This window comes from Colobus angolensis, unplaced genomic scaffold, assembly GCF_000951035.1.
Source record: "Colobus angolensis palliatus isolate OR3802 unplaced genomic scaffold, Cang.pa_1.0 Scaffold1, whole genome shotgun sequence".
Taxonomy (NCBI): domain Eukaryota; kingdom Metazoa; phylum Chordata; class Mammalia; order Primates; family Cercopithecidae; genus Colobus; species Colobus angolensis.
The window spans coordinates 18,448,107-18,460,967 of NW_012110918.1; the positions used below are offsets into that span (position 1 = coordinate 18,448,107).

General features: G+C 66.3%; 1 protein-coding gene across 1 annotated transcript in view; it reads right to left on the reverse strand.

Annotated features, from left to right (window-relative positions):
* Nucleotides 1-12,861, reverse strand: part of FASN (fatty acid synthase) — an 18,451-nt gene that overhangs the window by 3,560 nt on the left and 2,030 nt on the right. Inside the window, exons 3-35 of the mRNA XM_011926519.1 lie at nucleotides 11,714-11,887; nucleotides 11,335-11,535; nucleotides 11,026-11,148; nucleotides 10,834-10,949; nucleotides 10,595-10,729; nucleotides 9,376-9,838; nucleotides 9,035-9,222; nucleotides 8,542-8,731; nucleotides 7,802-7,896; nucleotides 7,440-7,574; nucleotides 7,159-7,362; nucleotides 6,951-7,066; nucleotides 6,583-6,755; nucleotides 6,318-6,509; nucleotides 6,157-6,237; nucleotides 5,888-6,064; nucleotides 5,528-5,707; nucleotides 5,084-5,287; nucleotides 4,286-4,590; nucleotides 3,522-3,911; nucleotides 3,278-3,442; nucleotides 3,059-3,180; nucleotides 2,823-2,977; nucleotides 2,538-2,741; nucleotides 2,229-2,379; nucleotides 1,970-2,148; nucleotides 1,767-1,886; nucleotides 1,515-1,637; nucleotides 1,203-1,423; nucleotides 912-1,113; nucleotides 523-674; nucleotides 342-433; nucleotides 28-179 (exon numbers count right to left, since the gene is read on the reverse strand). Of these exons, the coding sequence (XP_011781909.1) occupies nucleotides 28-179; nucleotides 342-433; nucleotides 523-674; nucleotides 912-1,113; nucleotides 1,203-1,423; nucleotides 1,515-1,637; nucleotides 1,767-1,886; nucleotides 1,970-2,148; nucleotides 2,229-2,379; nucleotides 2,538-2,741; nucleotides 2,823-2,977; nucleotides 3,059-3,180; nucleotides 3,278-3,442; nucleotides 3,522-3,911; nucleotides 4,286-4,590; nucleotides 5,084-5,287; nucleotides 5,528-5,707; nucleotides 5,888-6,064; nucleotides 6,157-6,237; nucleotides 6,318-6,509; nucleotides 6,583-6,755; nucleotides 6,951-7,066; nucleotides 7,159-7,362; nucleotides 7,440-7,574; nucleotides 7,802-7,896; nucleotides 8,542-8,731; nucleotides 9,035-9,222; nucleotides 9,376-9,838; nucleotides 10,595-10,729; nucleotides 10,834-10,949; nucleotides 11,026-11,148; nucleotides 11,335-11,535; nucleotides 11,714-11,887 (5,880 nt within the window). The remainder of the gene's footprint in view (nucleotides 1-27; nucleotides 180-341; nucleotides 434-522; nucleotides 675-911; nucleotides 1,114-1,202; nucleotides 1,424-1,514; nucleotides 1,638-1,766; nucleotides 1,887-1,969; nucleotides 2,149-2,228; nucleotides 2,380-2,537; nucleotides 2,742-2,822; nucleotides 2,978-3,058; nucleotides 3,181-3,277; nucleotides 3,443-3,521; nucleotides 3,912-4,285; nucleotides 4,591-5,083; nucleotides 5,288-5,527; nucleotides 5,708-5,887; nucleotides 6,065-6,156; nucleotides 6,238-6,317; nucleotides 6,510-6,582; nucleotides 6,756-6,950; nucleotides 7,067-7,158; nucleotides 7,363-7,439; nucleotides 7,575-7,801; nucleotides 7,897-8,541; nucleotides 8,732-9,034; nucleotides 9,223-9,375; nucleotides 9,839-10,594; nucleotides 10,730-10,833; nucleotides 10,950-11,025; nucleotides 11,149-11,334; nucleotides 11,536-11,713; nucleotides 11,888-12,861) is intronic.

Genomic DNA, 12,861 nt, shown 5'->3' on the forward strand with positions numbered 1-12,861 from the left:
GGGCCACGGGGAGAGGGTGGGGCCCACCTGGGAGGCCTTCGTGTCGGCGTTTCTCGCAGATGCGCTCCATGGCAGAGTTGGCAAAGCCATAGTTGCTCTGTCCGGCGTTGCCGCGCCCAGAGCTCACCGAGGAGAAGACCACAAAGTAGTCCAGCTCAGGGCACGCCTCCCGGGTCACCCTGTGGGCACGCGTGTCACTCCCCATCGGCCGGCACCCCCAGGAACCCCCAACCTCCCACCCCCAGGAAAGGCCAGAGAGGGCTGTCAACGAACCACCTTGGCTCCCACAGCCCTGAGCCCAGACCCCAGCAGAGGCAGGAGCAGGGCTGCGCGGTGCCCACCTGTCCAGGTTCAGGGTGCCACTGTACTTGGGCTTGCAGACGTCCTGGAAGAACTCCGGGGTCTGGTTCTCCAGCATGGCGTCTCTCAAGACCTGGGGGAGGCATCCTCAGCACTCCCTGCGGCTCCAGGGCCTCACCCGCCCACCCAGGGCCCTGCCTTGGTCTCGGGGCTTCCCCTCACCATGGTTAGGTTGAAGATGCCGCCCACGGGCCCGAGCTGCGCCGCCTCGGCGATGAGGCCCCGGGCCCCCTCCAGAGAGCTGATGTTGCTGGTGGACACCAGCACCTGCACGCCCTGGCGCCGCCACTGGTGGACCTGCTTGGCCTGGTAGCCTGCGGGACACAGGACTGTGAGATGGACTGGGCCAGGGTACACAGTCTCTTCCCCACATGCCAGGCTGGGGAAGTGGGGAGCAGCTGCAGAGCCCCGTCCAGCAAGCGCCCGCCAAGATGGAGGGGAACAGACCCCACGCGCTGTGACAGCCCATGATGGTGGGCTGCAGAGAAGGACTCAGGGGCCCGGGGCTGCACCTGGCCCAGGCTGGTCCACAGGCACCGCTGCTGACTCACCTGTCCGGACCCCGGAGCGAGAGGTCAACACAAGCTTCTGTGCCCCACGCTGGATCAGCCACTGCGCCAACTCCAGGCCGAGGCCACCCAGACCTCCAGCGATGATGTAACTCTTGTAGGCCGGGCAGAAGGTCTTGGAAATGGCCGACATCAGCGCGGGTTTGGCCCCCTTCAGCACTGCCTCCGGCTCCTCCGCAAGTACCTGCATCCGGGCAGCAGCACCCACCGGCTCAGGCGCTGCCTGGGGACCAGAGCCTGGGGTGCCCGAGGCGCCAGGACTCCTCCCCTCACCTGCACGAGGACCTTGCCGATGTGCTTCCCCTGGGCCATGTAGCGGAAGGCGTCCTCCACCTGGGCCCCAGGGAACACCGTGCACTTGAGGGGCTGTACCACCCCATCCCGAATGCCGGCCTGCAGGAGTGCCGCCACCTCCTGCCATTCAGCACCGCCCTCCAAGAGCGCATCCAGTAGGATCCCGTGGAATGTCACGTTCTTCAGGAAGATGGCCATGCCTGTGGGCAGGGGACGTGCTCACCCAGGGCCTTCCACACGTCCACCCACATCCATCCATGCCCACCCCCGCCCAGGTCCTGCTGGCCTCACCAAGTGGGTGGTTCTGAGAAAGGTCGAATTTGCCAATTTCCAGGAAGCGACCGTGCTGAGCCAAGCACCTCACGCTGGCCTGCAGCTTCTCTTCCGCCAAGGAGTTCAGGACCAGGTCAACGCCTAGAGAGCCAGAGGGGCCCGACAGTCACACCCACTGCAGGCCCAGCCACTGCAGCCCAGCGGGCCAGACCCTGCTGCTTCCTGGGCAGGAGGCAGGTGGGGGCTGTGGGGGCTGTGAGGGCTGCTCACCCTTCCCGCCCGTGTGCCGCAGGACATGCTGCTCGAACGACGTGTCCCGAGAGTTGGCGAAGCTGGTGCTGTCGAGCTGGGGGAACCTGGCCTGGAGGTACGCCCGCTTCTCGGACGACCCTGGTGGGGAAAGGAGGTGCCGCTGATGAACTGGGGTGGTGGGGCCGGGAGGGCGGCGACCGGCTCTGGGGGCAGGGCCTTACCCACGGTGGTGAAGACGCGGCAGCCCAGACTGAGGGCGATGGCGATGGCGGCCTGGCCCACGCCGCCGGAGCCCGAGTGGATAAGCACTGTCTCCCCGGGGCGCACCCGCCCGCGCACCACCAGCGAGTAGTAGGCTGTGCAGTAGACGACGGGCACTGAGGCCGCCTCCTCCAGGGTCCTGGGGATGCAGCAGGTGGGTCAGTGAAGGCCTGGCCACCACCCACGTGGAGCCCAGGCTCACACCCTGGATACACTCACCAGTTGGATGGCACGTCCCAGAGAAAGTCCGGTGACAGCAGGACAGAGGTGGCCAGGCCCTCGGCGGGCACCAGTCCCATCACACGCTTGCCAGTGGGGTCTCGGCCCGAGAACTCCATGCCTAGCAGGCTGTCCTGGGAAGCCCACTTCCCTGGGAGAGACGGCACTGAGCCCCCCACTGCCCACCCTTCCCTGCCAAGGGGCTTCTAGGCAGGTCCTGGCTGGTGGGGTCTCTGTTCCCCGGTCCAGTCCACTCCCACGGCCCCATGCCCGGTCCAGTCCACTCCCACGGCCCCATGCCACCCATACCTGGAATGGCCTCAGGGGACAGCTTGCCGGTGGCCAGCATGATGTCGCGGAAGTTGAGGGAGGCGTAGTAGACCGTGCAGAGCTGGGCGCCGGGGCGGGAGGGCTGGGCATGGCGCAGCGAGGAGCAGACCCAGCGGATGGAGGACAGGTCCCCCCGGGTGAGGGTGGTCACAAAGGCGTGTGCCGTCGGCTCCTCAGGCTTGTCTAGGGAAACAGGAGGTGGGGCTACTGCGGGGCCTGCAGGCGCAGTCTCCCGGGAGGGGCAGGGCAGTGTGGGGGGCTCACCCTCCTCCAGCAGGAAGTGGCGGAAGGCCCCCCAGGCCCCGTCTCGGTAGACGTTCATCACCAGGTCTCCCTGCAACACCTTTTGCAGCTCTGCGGAGCCCGGGTCCACCTCCGGGACGCGAGAGGTGCTGCTGAGGTTGGAGAGCAGCACGCACCTGGGGGCAGAGGCGGTGAGCTCAGGCTGGGGAGAGGGAGGCGAGTGGGGAAGGGGAAGGGGTGAGGGGCCGTGCTCCTACCGGAGGCGGTGCCCGCCGGGCTCTTGGCGGAGACAGTTCACCAAGCCCACCACGCCCGAGGTGGCACAGTTGACGGCCTTCAGCCACACCGGCCGGGAGGAGTCTTCGTCAGCCAGGATGCCCTGCGGCAGGACAGGGTCGGTCAGGCCGCACTCAGCCAGCCGGGCAGTGGGCGGGGCCTGGAAGTGGGGCGGGGCCGGGCAGTGGGTGGGGCCTGACCTTCAGCGACTCCACCCAGCGGAAGCTGGTGTCGTCCACTGGCAGGAAGATGGGGCTGTCCTGCGGGACCGGCCGGCGGCACAGGAAGAGTGCAGAGCCGTAGAAGGACTTCTTCAGGCCCACCAGGCACAGCGACACACTGGAGAAGAGGCTCTCCCACGCGTCCTGTGGGGGCGGCAGTCAGGACCCTGCCGGCCTGGTCCTCACCCGGCCCCCACCCCGTCCCCCTGCCCGGCGGCCGCACCTGGCTCAGGATGCCCTGGCCATACTGAGGCTCAGCGGAGGTGAGGAAAGCCACGGTCTCCCCGAGGGGGTGCCCCCGGAGCAGTGTGTGCAGCAGCAGGAAGCCCCCTTCTCTCAGGGTAGCCACCATGTTGCTGAGAGCCGAGGCCGGGTCCCCGAGGGCAGCCACAGCACAGTTGCACACCAGGAGGTCAGTGCTGCCCAGGGCGCTGGGGGCAGGGTCCGCAGGGTCCCACTGGCTCTGGGCAATGTCGTGCTGCTGCAGCTCGGCCTCAGCAGCCTCCAGGGCCTGAGGGTGGCGGTCGGTGGCCGTGTAGCTCAGCTGCAGCAGGGGCTGGGTGCCAAGCAGGCCTGGGATGCGGGAATACAGGTGACCGTGGCCAGCCAGCACCTGAAGGGGGTAAATTCTGGAATCAGCTCCGCACCAGGCCGGTGCCCCTGACCTGGGGCTGGGCAAAATGTCTATGAGACCCCAGTCTGGCAGAAAGGCTTCCCCGTCAACCCGATGATGGTGCCAACCGCGGGCACGCAGATGTCACTGGTCTTATCCCCGGGGTCCTGCCTAGAGCACACCTCTTGGAGCCCACGGGCCCTCCACGGTGGCTGTGTGGACTGCACAGAACACCTGCACAGAACCACATAGGCAGCTGGCCAGCCCCTCCCACTGCCCAGGGCCTCCCCGAGTCTGTGTCTCCTTCTGTGACTGACGTTGGGGTGGGTCGCACGACGTTCAGGGCAGGGGCCTGGCTGCCAGGAGGCACCCACCTCCACCACCTTCATCTTCCGGCTGGGCATGTTCTCCACGGCAGTGTCCAGGCAGGCCCTGAGCGCTGGGGAGTCCAGGAGGCCGCTGAGCAGAGGGTCCTCTGGCAGCTCGGGCCTCTTCTGGACCAGCACCTGCGCCAGCTCCAGCTGCAGGTTCCCGTTGAGCTGAAGCCTGCAGGCAGCCGACAGCACCTGGGGCAGTCCCTGCTGTGGGGGGTCCTGGGGGACCTGGGCCCCGTCCAGTCCGGGCACCACCATCCTCAGCCCCTGCTGGGTCACCTTGGTCTGCAGTGCCTGCGCCAGCCCTAGGGAGGGAGGGAGGCAGGCCTGGTGTTCCCAGAGCCCCAGGGCACCTGCCTGGCATGGGCTCTCAGACCCATGCTGTCCTTCTGAGGCCAACACCCAGCTCTGCCTACAGGATGAGAAACAGCTGAGGGACGAGGAGGGGGCTGCCCACCCTTGTGACGTTGACTCCTGACCACCGTGGACACAGTGAGGGGCCGCATTCAGCTGCAGGGGCTACTCTGCCTAGCCAAGGTGTGACTGCCAAGGGGCTGAATCCGTCATCTTTGCCCCCAAGACCCCCTTCAAGACTGAGGAACAGTGACCAGGGACAAGGAAGACTGGAGGCTGGGGAGGGAGGGAGGCTGCCAGCATGAGCTCCGGCCGGAGAGTTGGGCTGGGGTTGCTGACTCCGAAGGGGTCCCCGTGGAGAGGCAAGTCTGCGGTCAACATGAAAGGGAAGCAATCGCTCCCCATCGCCAGGGGTGTCCGAAGTCGGCAGGGCCGGGACCTCACCTTTGCACAGCTGCAGCTCCTTCTGCAGGGCAGCACGCTCAGACAGGCACCCCTCCTCCACGTGGGGCGTGAAGCAAAACTTCTCCAGGATGGGCACCTGCTGGTCCTGCTGCCGCCGTGGGGCCGACTCAGTGTGGACACGGGACATGTGGACGCCTCCGGCCACTGTGATGCTCAGCCACCTGCTCACCACCACGTCAGCCACTGTGGGGACAGCCGGGTGAGTGTGGCATAGTTACTGTGGGGACTGCCGGGTGAGTGTGGCATAGTTACTGTGGGGACTGCCGGGTGAGTGTGGCATAGTTACTGTGGGGACAGCCGGGTGAGTGTGGCATAGTTACTGTGGGGACAGCCGGGTGAGTGTGGCATAGTTACTGTGGGGACAGCCGGGTGAGTGTGGCATAGTTGGCTGGGGGCACTGGGTTGGGGTTGGGGCGGGACTACCTTGGGCGTTGTCCTGCAGCGTGTACAGCTTCTGCCTATGGGTGGCAGGGTCGATGTGGATGGCGGTGATGCGGGTGGGCAGGTGCAGGCTGCGCTTGGCCAAGCCCAGGATAGATATCTGCAGCATGGCGTCCAGGAAGCTCACCCAGTTGTCCTTCCACAGCAGCCTCCCCGAGTCACCTGCACACAGGGCCTGGTTGGTGCTGTGGAACTCCCAGGTCCCTGGGACCACCTCCCAGAGCCCGCCGGGCCCCTCTGCTCCCTCCCAGGCTGCATGCCCAGCCGTGGGTGCCCTCTGTGGCCCCCACAATGGCGACCGCCCTCCCCGGTGGCTTGGGCAGCAGCACAGTCAGTACCCACCTTCCAGGCGGGCCTCCAGGATGCCATGGAAGTGAGGGCCATAGTCGTAGCCGTGCAGACGCAGCTCCTTGTAAACCTCAGCCTGGGTCAGGAAAAGGGGCTCCTCGGGGTTGGGGGTGGGGCTTTCCGGGTGGTTGAAGAGCTTGGGGTCAGGGTCCTCCCACTGGTACACCTTCCCTGCAGGCAGGCAGGCGTGGAAGAACCTGAAGACGGGTGGCATGGCCAGCGGGCACAGCCCCCACAGCTCCCGCGCCACCAGCCCTGCTTACCACTCACTATCAGGTTGCCGTTCTGTGACACCTCGAAGGTGCGGGAGGCCTCCAGGAGCCGTACCTCCAGGGACACGGTCCCTGCAGAGCAGGAGAGTCAGAGGTCAGAGGGCAGCACCTGCCCCCAGCTGCCCCCGCCTCGGTCCTGGGGTGCCCCTTACCAGTCTTGGGCAGGATGGTGGCCTGGTGCAGCACCACGTCCTCAAACACCACAGGCAGCTGCTCCATGGCCAGGCCCAGGGCCCGGGCCAGCGTCTTCCACACTATGCACAGGTAGCCAGTGGCGGGGAAGATGACGCGGCCGTCGATGGTGTGATCCACCAGGTAGTGGTCGGGAGACTCGGGGCTGGTATCTGCAGGAGGGCACAGGCCTCAGCACTGGTGTGGGGAGGGAAGAGCTTGCCCACCCGCCGGGCCCCTGCTCACCGATGTTGTAGATGGCGGCTGAGGGGGAACCAGAGCCGCTGGGGAAGTCCTCAGCAGCCGGCACGTCCCAGGCCAGGCTGTGGTCCCACTTGATGAGTGGGGAGATGAGGGGGGTTCCTCGGGGAGCTGGGAACTCCACAGGCGGGAACAAGGCATTGGGGTTGGCGTCGATGCTGTGGAGAAGGGAGGCACAGGCGGCACATCCGTCACCGGGGTCCAGGGGCTCTGGGTTCAGCCGACCCACTCCCTGCGGTGGACCATCCAGGGCTGCTCTCACCAGCCTGGGTCAGCGAGGGTCCCGCAGCCCTGCTCACCGACCCCATGCTGTAGACTGCAGGAGATAAGGCCCGGGATGGGAAGGGACCCACCCTGAGAGGTGCAGCCTGCCGATGCCGGTGAGGAAGAACTCCAGGTTGTCCCTGTGATCCTTCTTCATCAGGGGGATGATGGTGCAGCCCGGTTTCAGGCCACGCTTCAGGACAGCCTGGGGGCGGCAGGGCGCGTGGGCTCCCTTGGTGCTCAGCTGAGGTGCCCGTCCCAGACTCCTGGCGCCCGCTGCCCCCAGGCTGGGCCTACCTGCAGCAGGGCATGGGGCGCGATCTCCAGCACCACTGCGTGCTCAGGCACGTGCCACAGGGCCTCCTGGAACAGCACAGGGCTCACCAGGTTGTTGACATTGTACTCAGCGGAGGACGTGCGTGCCAGGCTGCTGTGCCACTGGGCCTCAGGGATGGAGGTGCTGAGCCAGCGGGCTGAACGTGGCTTCGGCTCCCGGATCACCTGCATGAGGGGCCAGGTCAGTGCTGGGTCACGGGCGCCCCGGCCCGCCCCGCGCCCCCTAGGCCGTGTCAGCACACCTTCTTGAGCGCCTGCAGCAGTGGGGGTGCGATGGCCTCCATGAAGTAGGAATGGAAGGCCATACCGCCGGTCCGCACCTCCTTGGCAAACACACCCTCCTTCCTCAGCTGCTCCATGAACTCAAACACAGAGGCCTGGGCATTATGGGAGCCTGGATGAGCATCCTGGCCGGGTACCTACCTCAGGCTCAGGGAGGTAGAGGGAACCAAGAGGGAACGGGCAAGGGACCTGGGGACAAGCCTGCCCCATGTCCCAGGTCTGTCAGAGCCTCACAGGGCATAGACCATGGCCGCATGTCCCTGCCAGACTTGCAGTGGCAGGCGCAGGGGACAGAGGAGCCCTCCTGGGCCGCAGCACCCACCTGAGGTCCCGAGATGGTGACTGTGTCCTTGGAGTTGTGGCAGGCTGGCACCACGCCCGGGGGGCAGCGCTGTTTACACTCCTCCCAGGACAAGCCTATGGCAGAGCCAGCCTCAGAGGCTTAGTGTGGGGACCGAGCCGCTCCCAGCCACCCACCTACCCGGGACACTGCCTGCAGCTGGGGGCAGTAATGACAGGCGTGGTAATGGCAGCCTTGGAGCCTTCATGAGAAACGTTCGCTCCCTGCTGTTTGACCCATGGGTGGAGGTGCCATTACAGAGATGCCAGGGGCAGCTCCTGGGAGCCCGGTCCCAGATGGTGGCCCCCTCAGTCCTCTGCAGTCCCAGTTCTTTCCAAGCCCTGCCCACATGTGGCCCATGGGGCTCAGAGATGGGTGTCAACAGAGGGCACCAGTCTGAGGGAACCCTGGCGACCTGTGTGTTGGCTTCACCAAAGCCCCTGGGTTCTTACTATGCCGGGGCTGTGTCCCAGGGGGCTCCACGCAGGCCTGATGCCCATGGGCATGTGCCTAGGCCCAAGGCTGCCAGGTGTGGGGCCACTGGGGCAGCTGCACGGGGACTTGCGCACGGCTGTGTCTGAGCTGGGTGTCCCCGGGCCAGCGGGGGCCACTCTATCCTACAGGGGCCAGGCCAGGGCTGCAGGTGAGGACCCCACGCCGAGAAGGCAGCCTCCTTTCTTGGAGGGGCTGGGGGCCCCCCGGGAGACCTCGGGGACACCTACCCACGGCTGCCATGGCGCCCGGTGGGAGATGCGCTTCTTTGATGCATTGGCCCCTCCAGTAGGCAGCGAGGACGGCCTCCTCCTGGGACAGGCAGCCGTCAGCGTAGCCACAGGCCACTTCCCCCAGAGAGTGGCCGACGATGCCGTCTGGTCTCAGCCCCATGCAGCTCAGCAGGTCTATGAGGCCTATCTGGGGTAGAAACAGGACGCTCGGGAAGCAACCTCCAGCAGGTGCAGCGGTGGGGGCGGCTCCCGGCCCCACTGGGCCATCTCCACCCCCGCCACATCGACCCTCCCAGGTCTCCTGGTAGGAAAGACGCCCCTATGGCCCCAGCACCCAGGCCCCATTGAGACCCCTCCCCGTCCCCGCTCCCGTCCTACCCCCAGCACAAGGCTGTCAGGGTCCTGACTAGAGACTGCAGCTCCCGGGCTCCAGGGAAAGCCAGAGCCCCGGGCTGGCGTTGCACACACACACTGGCAGGCTGGGTCCTACCTGGATGGCAGTCAGGCTCACGAAGGAGTGGACGATATCATCAAAGGTGCTCTCGTCCGTGCTCAGAAGCAGCTGTGACACCTTCAGGCCGAACGGCTTCACAGCCTCATCGGAGCGCAGGATGGAGTCTCGGAAGCGGTCCAGGCGCATGAGGCTCAGCCCCATCCCGCGCCACTGCGTGCCCATCCCTGTCCCAGAGAGCACGTCACGAGGCTTAGGGCCGTCCCACACCGCTGGGTCCCCATCCCTGTCCCAGAGAGCACCTCAGGGGACCACCAGCTCCAGCTCGCCTGCCCTCTCCCCAGGGAAGAGACCACCTTGGGGACAGAGTGTGGGCTCACCAGAGCAGATGAACCAGAGCGGGCGCTCGCCAGCGGGCACCTGCTGCACCTCTGGGCCACCCTGCTCGCCACCCAGCACGGCATAGCCACGGAAGGGCATGGCCGTGGTGGGGACGGCCGCGATGTCGTTCAGCATGCTCAGGAAAGCCAGCTCCTGGCTGTGCTGGAGGCCCTGCTCCAGCAGCTCCTGCACGGCCTCAGGGGTGCGTCCGCTAGCCCGCAGCAGACGGGGCAGGCTGGCGTGTGGGGCGGGTGCTGGGGGCGGCTGCGTGTGGGGCCTCAGGATGACGTGCACATTGGAGCCCCCAAAGCCAAAGGAGTTGATGCCCACGTTGCCACCGCGGACGGGCAGGGGCTGGGTCACCACTTGCAGCCGCCCATCCAACAGCGCTGGGATCTCGGGGTGGGGGCTGTGGAAGTGCAGGTTGGGAGCCCAGAGCCTGTGCTCCAGGGACAGCAGCACCTGTGGGGGTATGTGGTGGGTGGGCAGCCGCCCCACTCCCTGCACTGCTGCCTGAGCTGGGGGCAGGCACCTCCCCGAGACTCTCATGTGGGGCCAGGGTTCCAGGGCCCTCTCCGACACACTTCCTGTCCCCAACCTAATCCTGCCATGGCACAGGGGTCCGATGACTGAGCCGCCGTGGCCCTGCCCTCAGCTTGGTCCAAGACCTCCCCTTTGGGCCTTGCTGCCTCCCAGCCTGATGTGGACCCTCTAAAGCCTGGCTGTGGCCTGAACACTAAGGCCCCATTGGTCCAGATGGTGCATCTCAGAGGCTGCAGAGGGCCTGAGTGACTGCGGGTGTCGGGGCTCCTGTGCCTGGTCTCTGTAAAGAGCCGCAGGCCTCTGTTAGTGAGTCGGGAAGCTGTAGACACGGGTGGGCGACACGGGAGACCCTGATGCTGCAGCCGATCCCCCCAGACCTGCTCCTGTCTCGCTCTTCCAACCCAAGTGGCTCCTCCAGCTTGGCTTCGTGTCCGGCAGGCGCTCGGCAGGACATGAGACCCCCAGGAAAGGTCCAGCGAGCCTGGCTGCGAGCTCTCCCTGCCATCAGCCTCAGTGCCTCTGCTCAGACCCGAAGCATAACCCGGGGGACAGGGGTTCCTGGTGGGGAAGCCGCTGCCTCCACTTGGCAAACAGGAAGCAGCAGTGCCCAGCCATGGCGCAACCCAGTCCCAGGGAGCAGGGGCCTGAGGGTCCCCCAAGCCCAGCTCCACCTACCTTGGCCAAGGCTGCCAGCCCCGAGACTGGCTCTGGGTGCCCCATGTTGGACTTGGTGGAGCCGATGAGCAGCGGCTCCTGGCGGGTGGCGCACAGGGCTTGGGCGATGCCATTCAGCTCCTGGGGGTCACCCACCTGTGGGAAACATGGGGGGGGGTCAGGGGCTCTGGCCAGGCCACCTCTCCAGGCGTGGGCACGGGTTAGGGTCATGGGGTGGTGAGTTGGCGGGGGCACATCACCTTGGTGCCTGTGCCATGGGCTTCGATGTACTCAAATGACTCAGGGGCCACTCCAGCCGACTGGTACAAGGAACGGATGAGCTGCTCCTGGACCTCTCCAGAGGGGAAGGTCACGCCTGCGGAGGGCTCGGCTCAGTGCTGCGGCCCCAGCCCCGGCTCCCACCTGCCCCCAGGCACCCCGGCAGAGCCCACCTTGCTCCTTGCAGCCATCTGTATTGGTGCCAGCGTTCAGGATGGTGGCGTACACCCGCCGGGCCAGGGACTTCTTGGTCAGCAGGACGGCCACCACACCCTCCGAGCGGCAGTACCCGTTCCCTGGGTGGAGCAGCACCTCAGGCCCTGCGCTCAGCCCCACACTGGCCCTCACCCCACCAGGAGGAGCTCTGGGGTGTGGCGTGGGTGTTTGGGTGGGGGTCCCGGGAGCTGGCAGGATCCTGTACAGCATGGGGCGGGTGCAGGGGCCATCCTGTGCTGTCCTGGCTGCCCCGGTCGCACACTCACCCTCTGCGTCGAAGGCCTTGCAGGTGCCCTCGGGGCTCAGCATCCCCAGCCGCAGGAACTGCACGGAGGTGTTGGGCTTCAGCAGGACATTGATGCCCCCCACGATGGCAGCAGGGCATTGCCCGCTGGAGATGGCCTGGTAGGCGCTCTGCAGGGCCACCATGCTGGAGGAGCAGGCCGTGTCCAGAGCGATGCTGGGCCCTGCAAGGAAGGGCGCTACGGCTCAGGTGGGGCTGCGAGCACAGGAGACCCCTGGGCATACCTTCCGCCACCAGGCTGGACACATGCTACACGGAGTGAGGCCCCACCACATGGTTTCTGCTCAGCACGTGGGGACCTGAAGGCCATCCCCCATCGCAGGAGGCTGGGCAGGACCCACCTTTGAAGTCGAAGAAGAAGGAGATCCGGTTGGCCATCATGGCTCGCTGGCAGCCCACCATGCTGTAGCCCACGAGCGTCTCAGGGTCTCGGCTCAGGGCCTCCGAGGCCTCAGAGCCGCTCACGCCCACCCAAACGCCAGTGTGTGTCCCTCGGAGTGAAGCTGGGTTGATGCCTGCCACAAACAGTGGTCACGACCCGGTGGCTGGGTCCCACGGTGCAGCCCGCCCACCCACCCAGCTCTGGGGTGAAGGTCCTATCTCAGCCTCACTGGCTTGGGGTGGGGGGGCCATCCCAGTGGGACCCTGGAAGGGGCCTAAGGAGGGTGAGGTGTGCTGTAGAGGGGCCGGAGCAGAGCCTGTGGGCAGCAGGCAGCCCAGGTGAGGCCTGGAACAAGAACCAGGTCACAGAGAGAACGAGCCGGAAGGGGCAGGCGGGCCCAGGGGAGGGCACCAGGCGCGGCCAGAGTGGCTCCGGGAAGGACAGAGGGCTGCATTGTCCCTAGGCGACGCCTTTGGCCCCTGGTGTCACCGGCAAGCTCTGATGAGCCCGTTGGCCAGTGGCCTCTCCAGCACCAAGGGCAGCCTGCGCCAGGACAGGCCGTGGTAAGAGCCGAGGAGACAAAGCCCACGTGTCCAAGCTCAGAAAGGAGAGAGGAGCGCTGGCCTCCCCCAGGGGAGCGGAACCTCAGCGGGGTGGGGCCTGGCAGCAGGAAGGGCGCGGGGGAAGGGCCTCTACCTCTCAGCCAGTAGGACCCCTCCTCGCCCCTGGTGGGCTGGCTCTGCCCTAGGGTGGGTGGGTGTGTGAACCACTCACGCCCAAGGGCAGCCAGGGGCTCAGCCTCCATCAGGAGGTCCTTCTCCACCCAAGGAGGGAGCTCCTGAACCTTAAGAAACAGCGTGGCCGGGCGCAGCGGCTCACGCCTGTAATCTCAACATTTTGGGAACCCGAGGCGGGCGGATCACAAGGTCAGGAGATCGAGACCATCCTGCCCAACATGGTGAAACCCCATCTCTACTAAAAATACAAAAATGAGCCAGGCATGGTGGCACACGCATGTAATCCCAGCTACTTGGGAGGCTGAGGCAGGAGAATGGCATGAACCCGGGAGGCGGAGGTTGCAGTGAGCTGAGATCATACCACTGCACT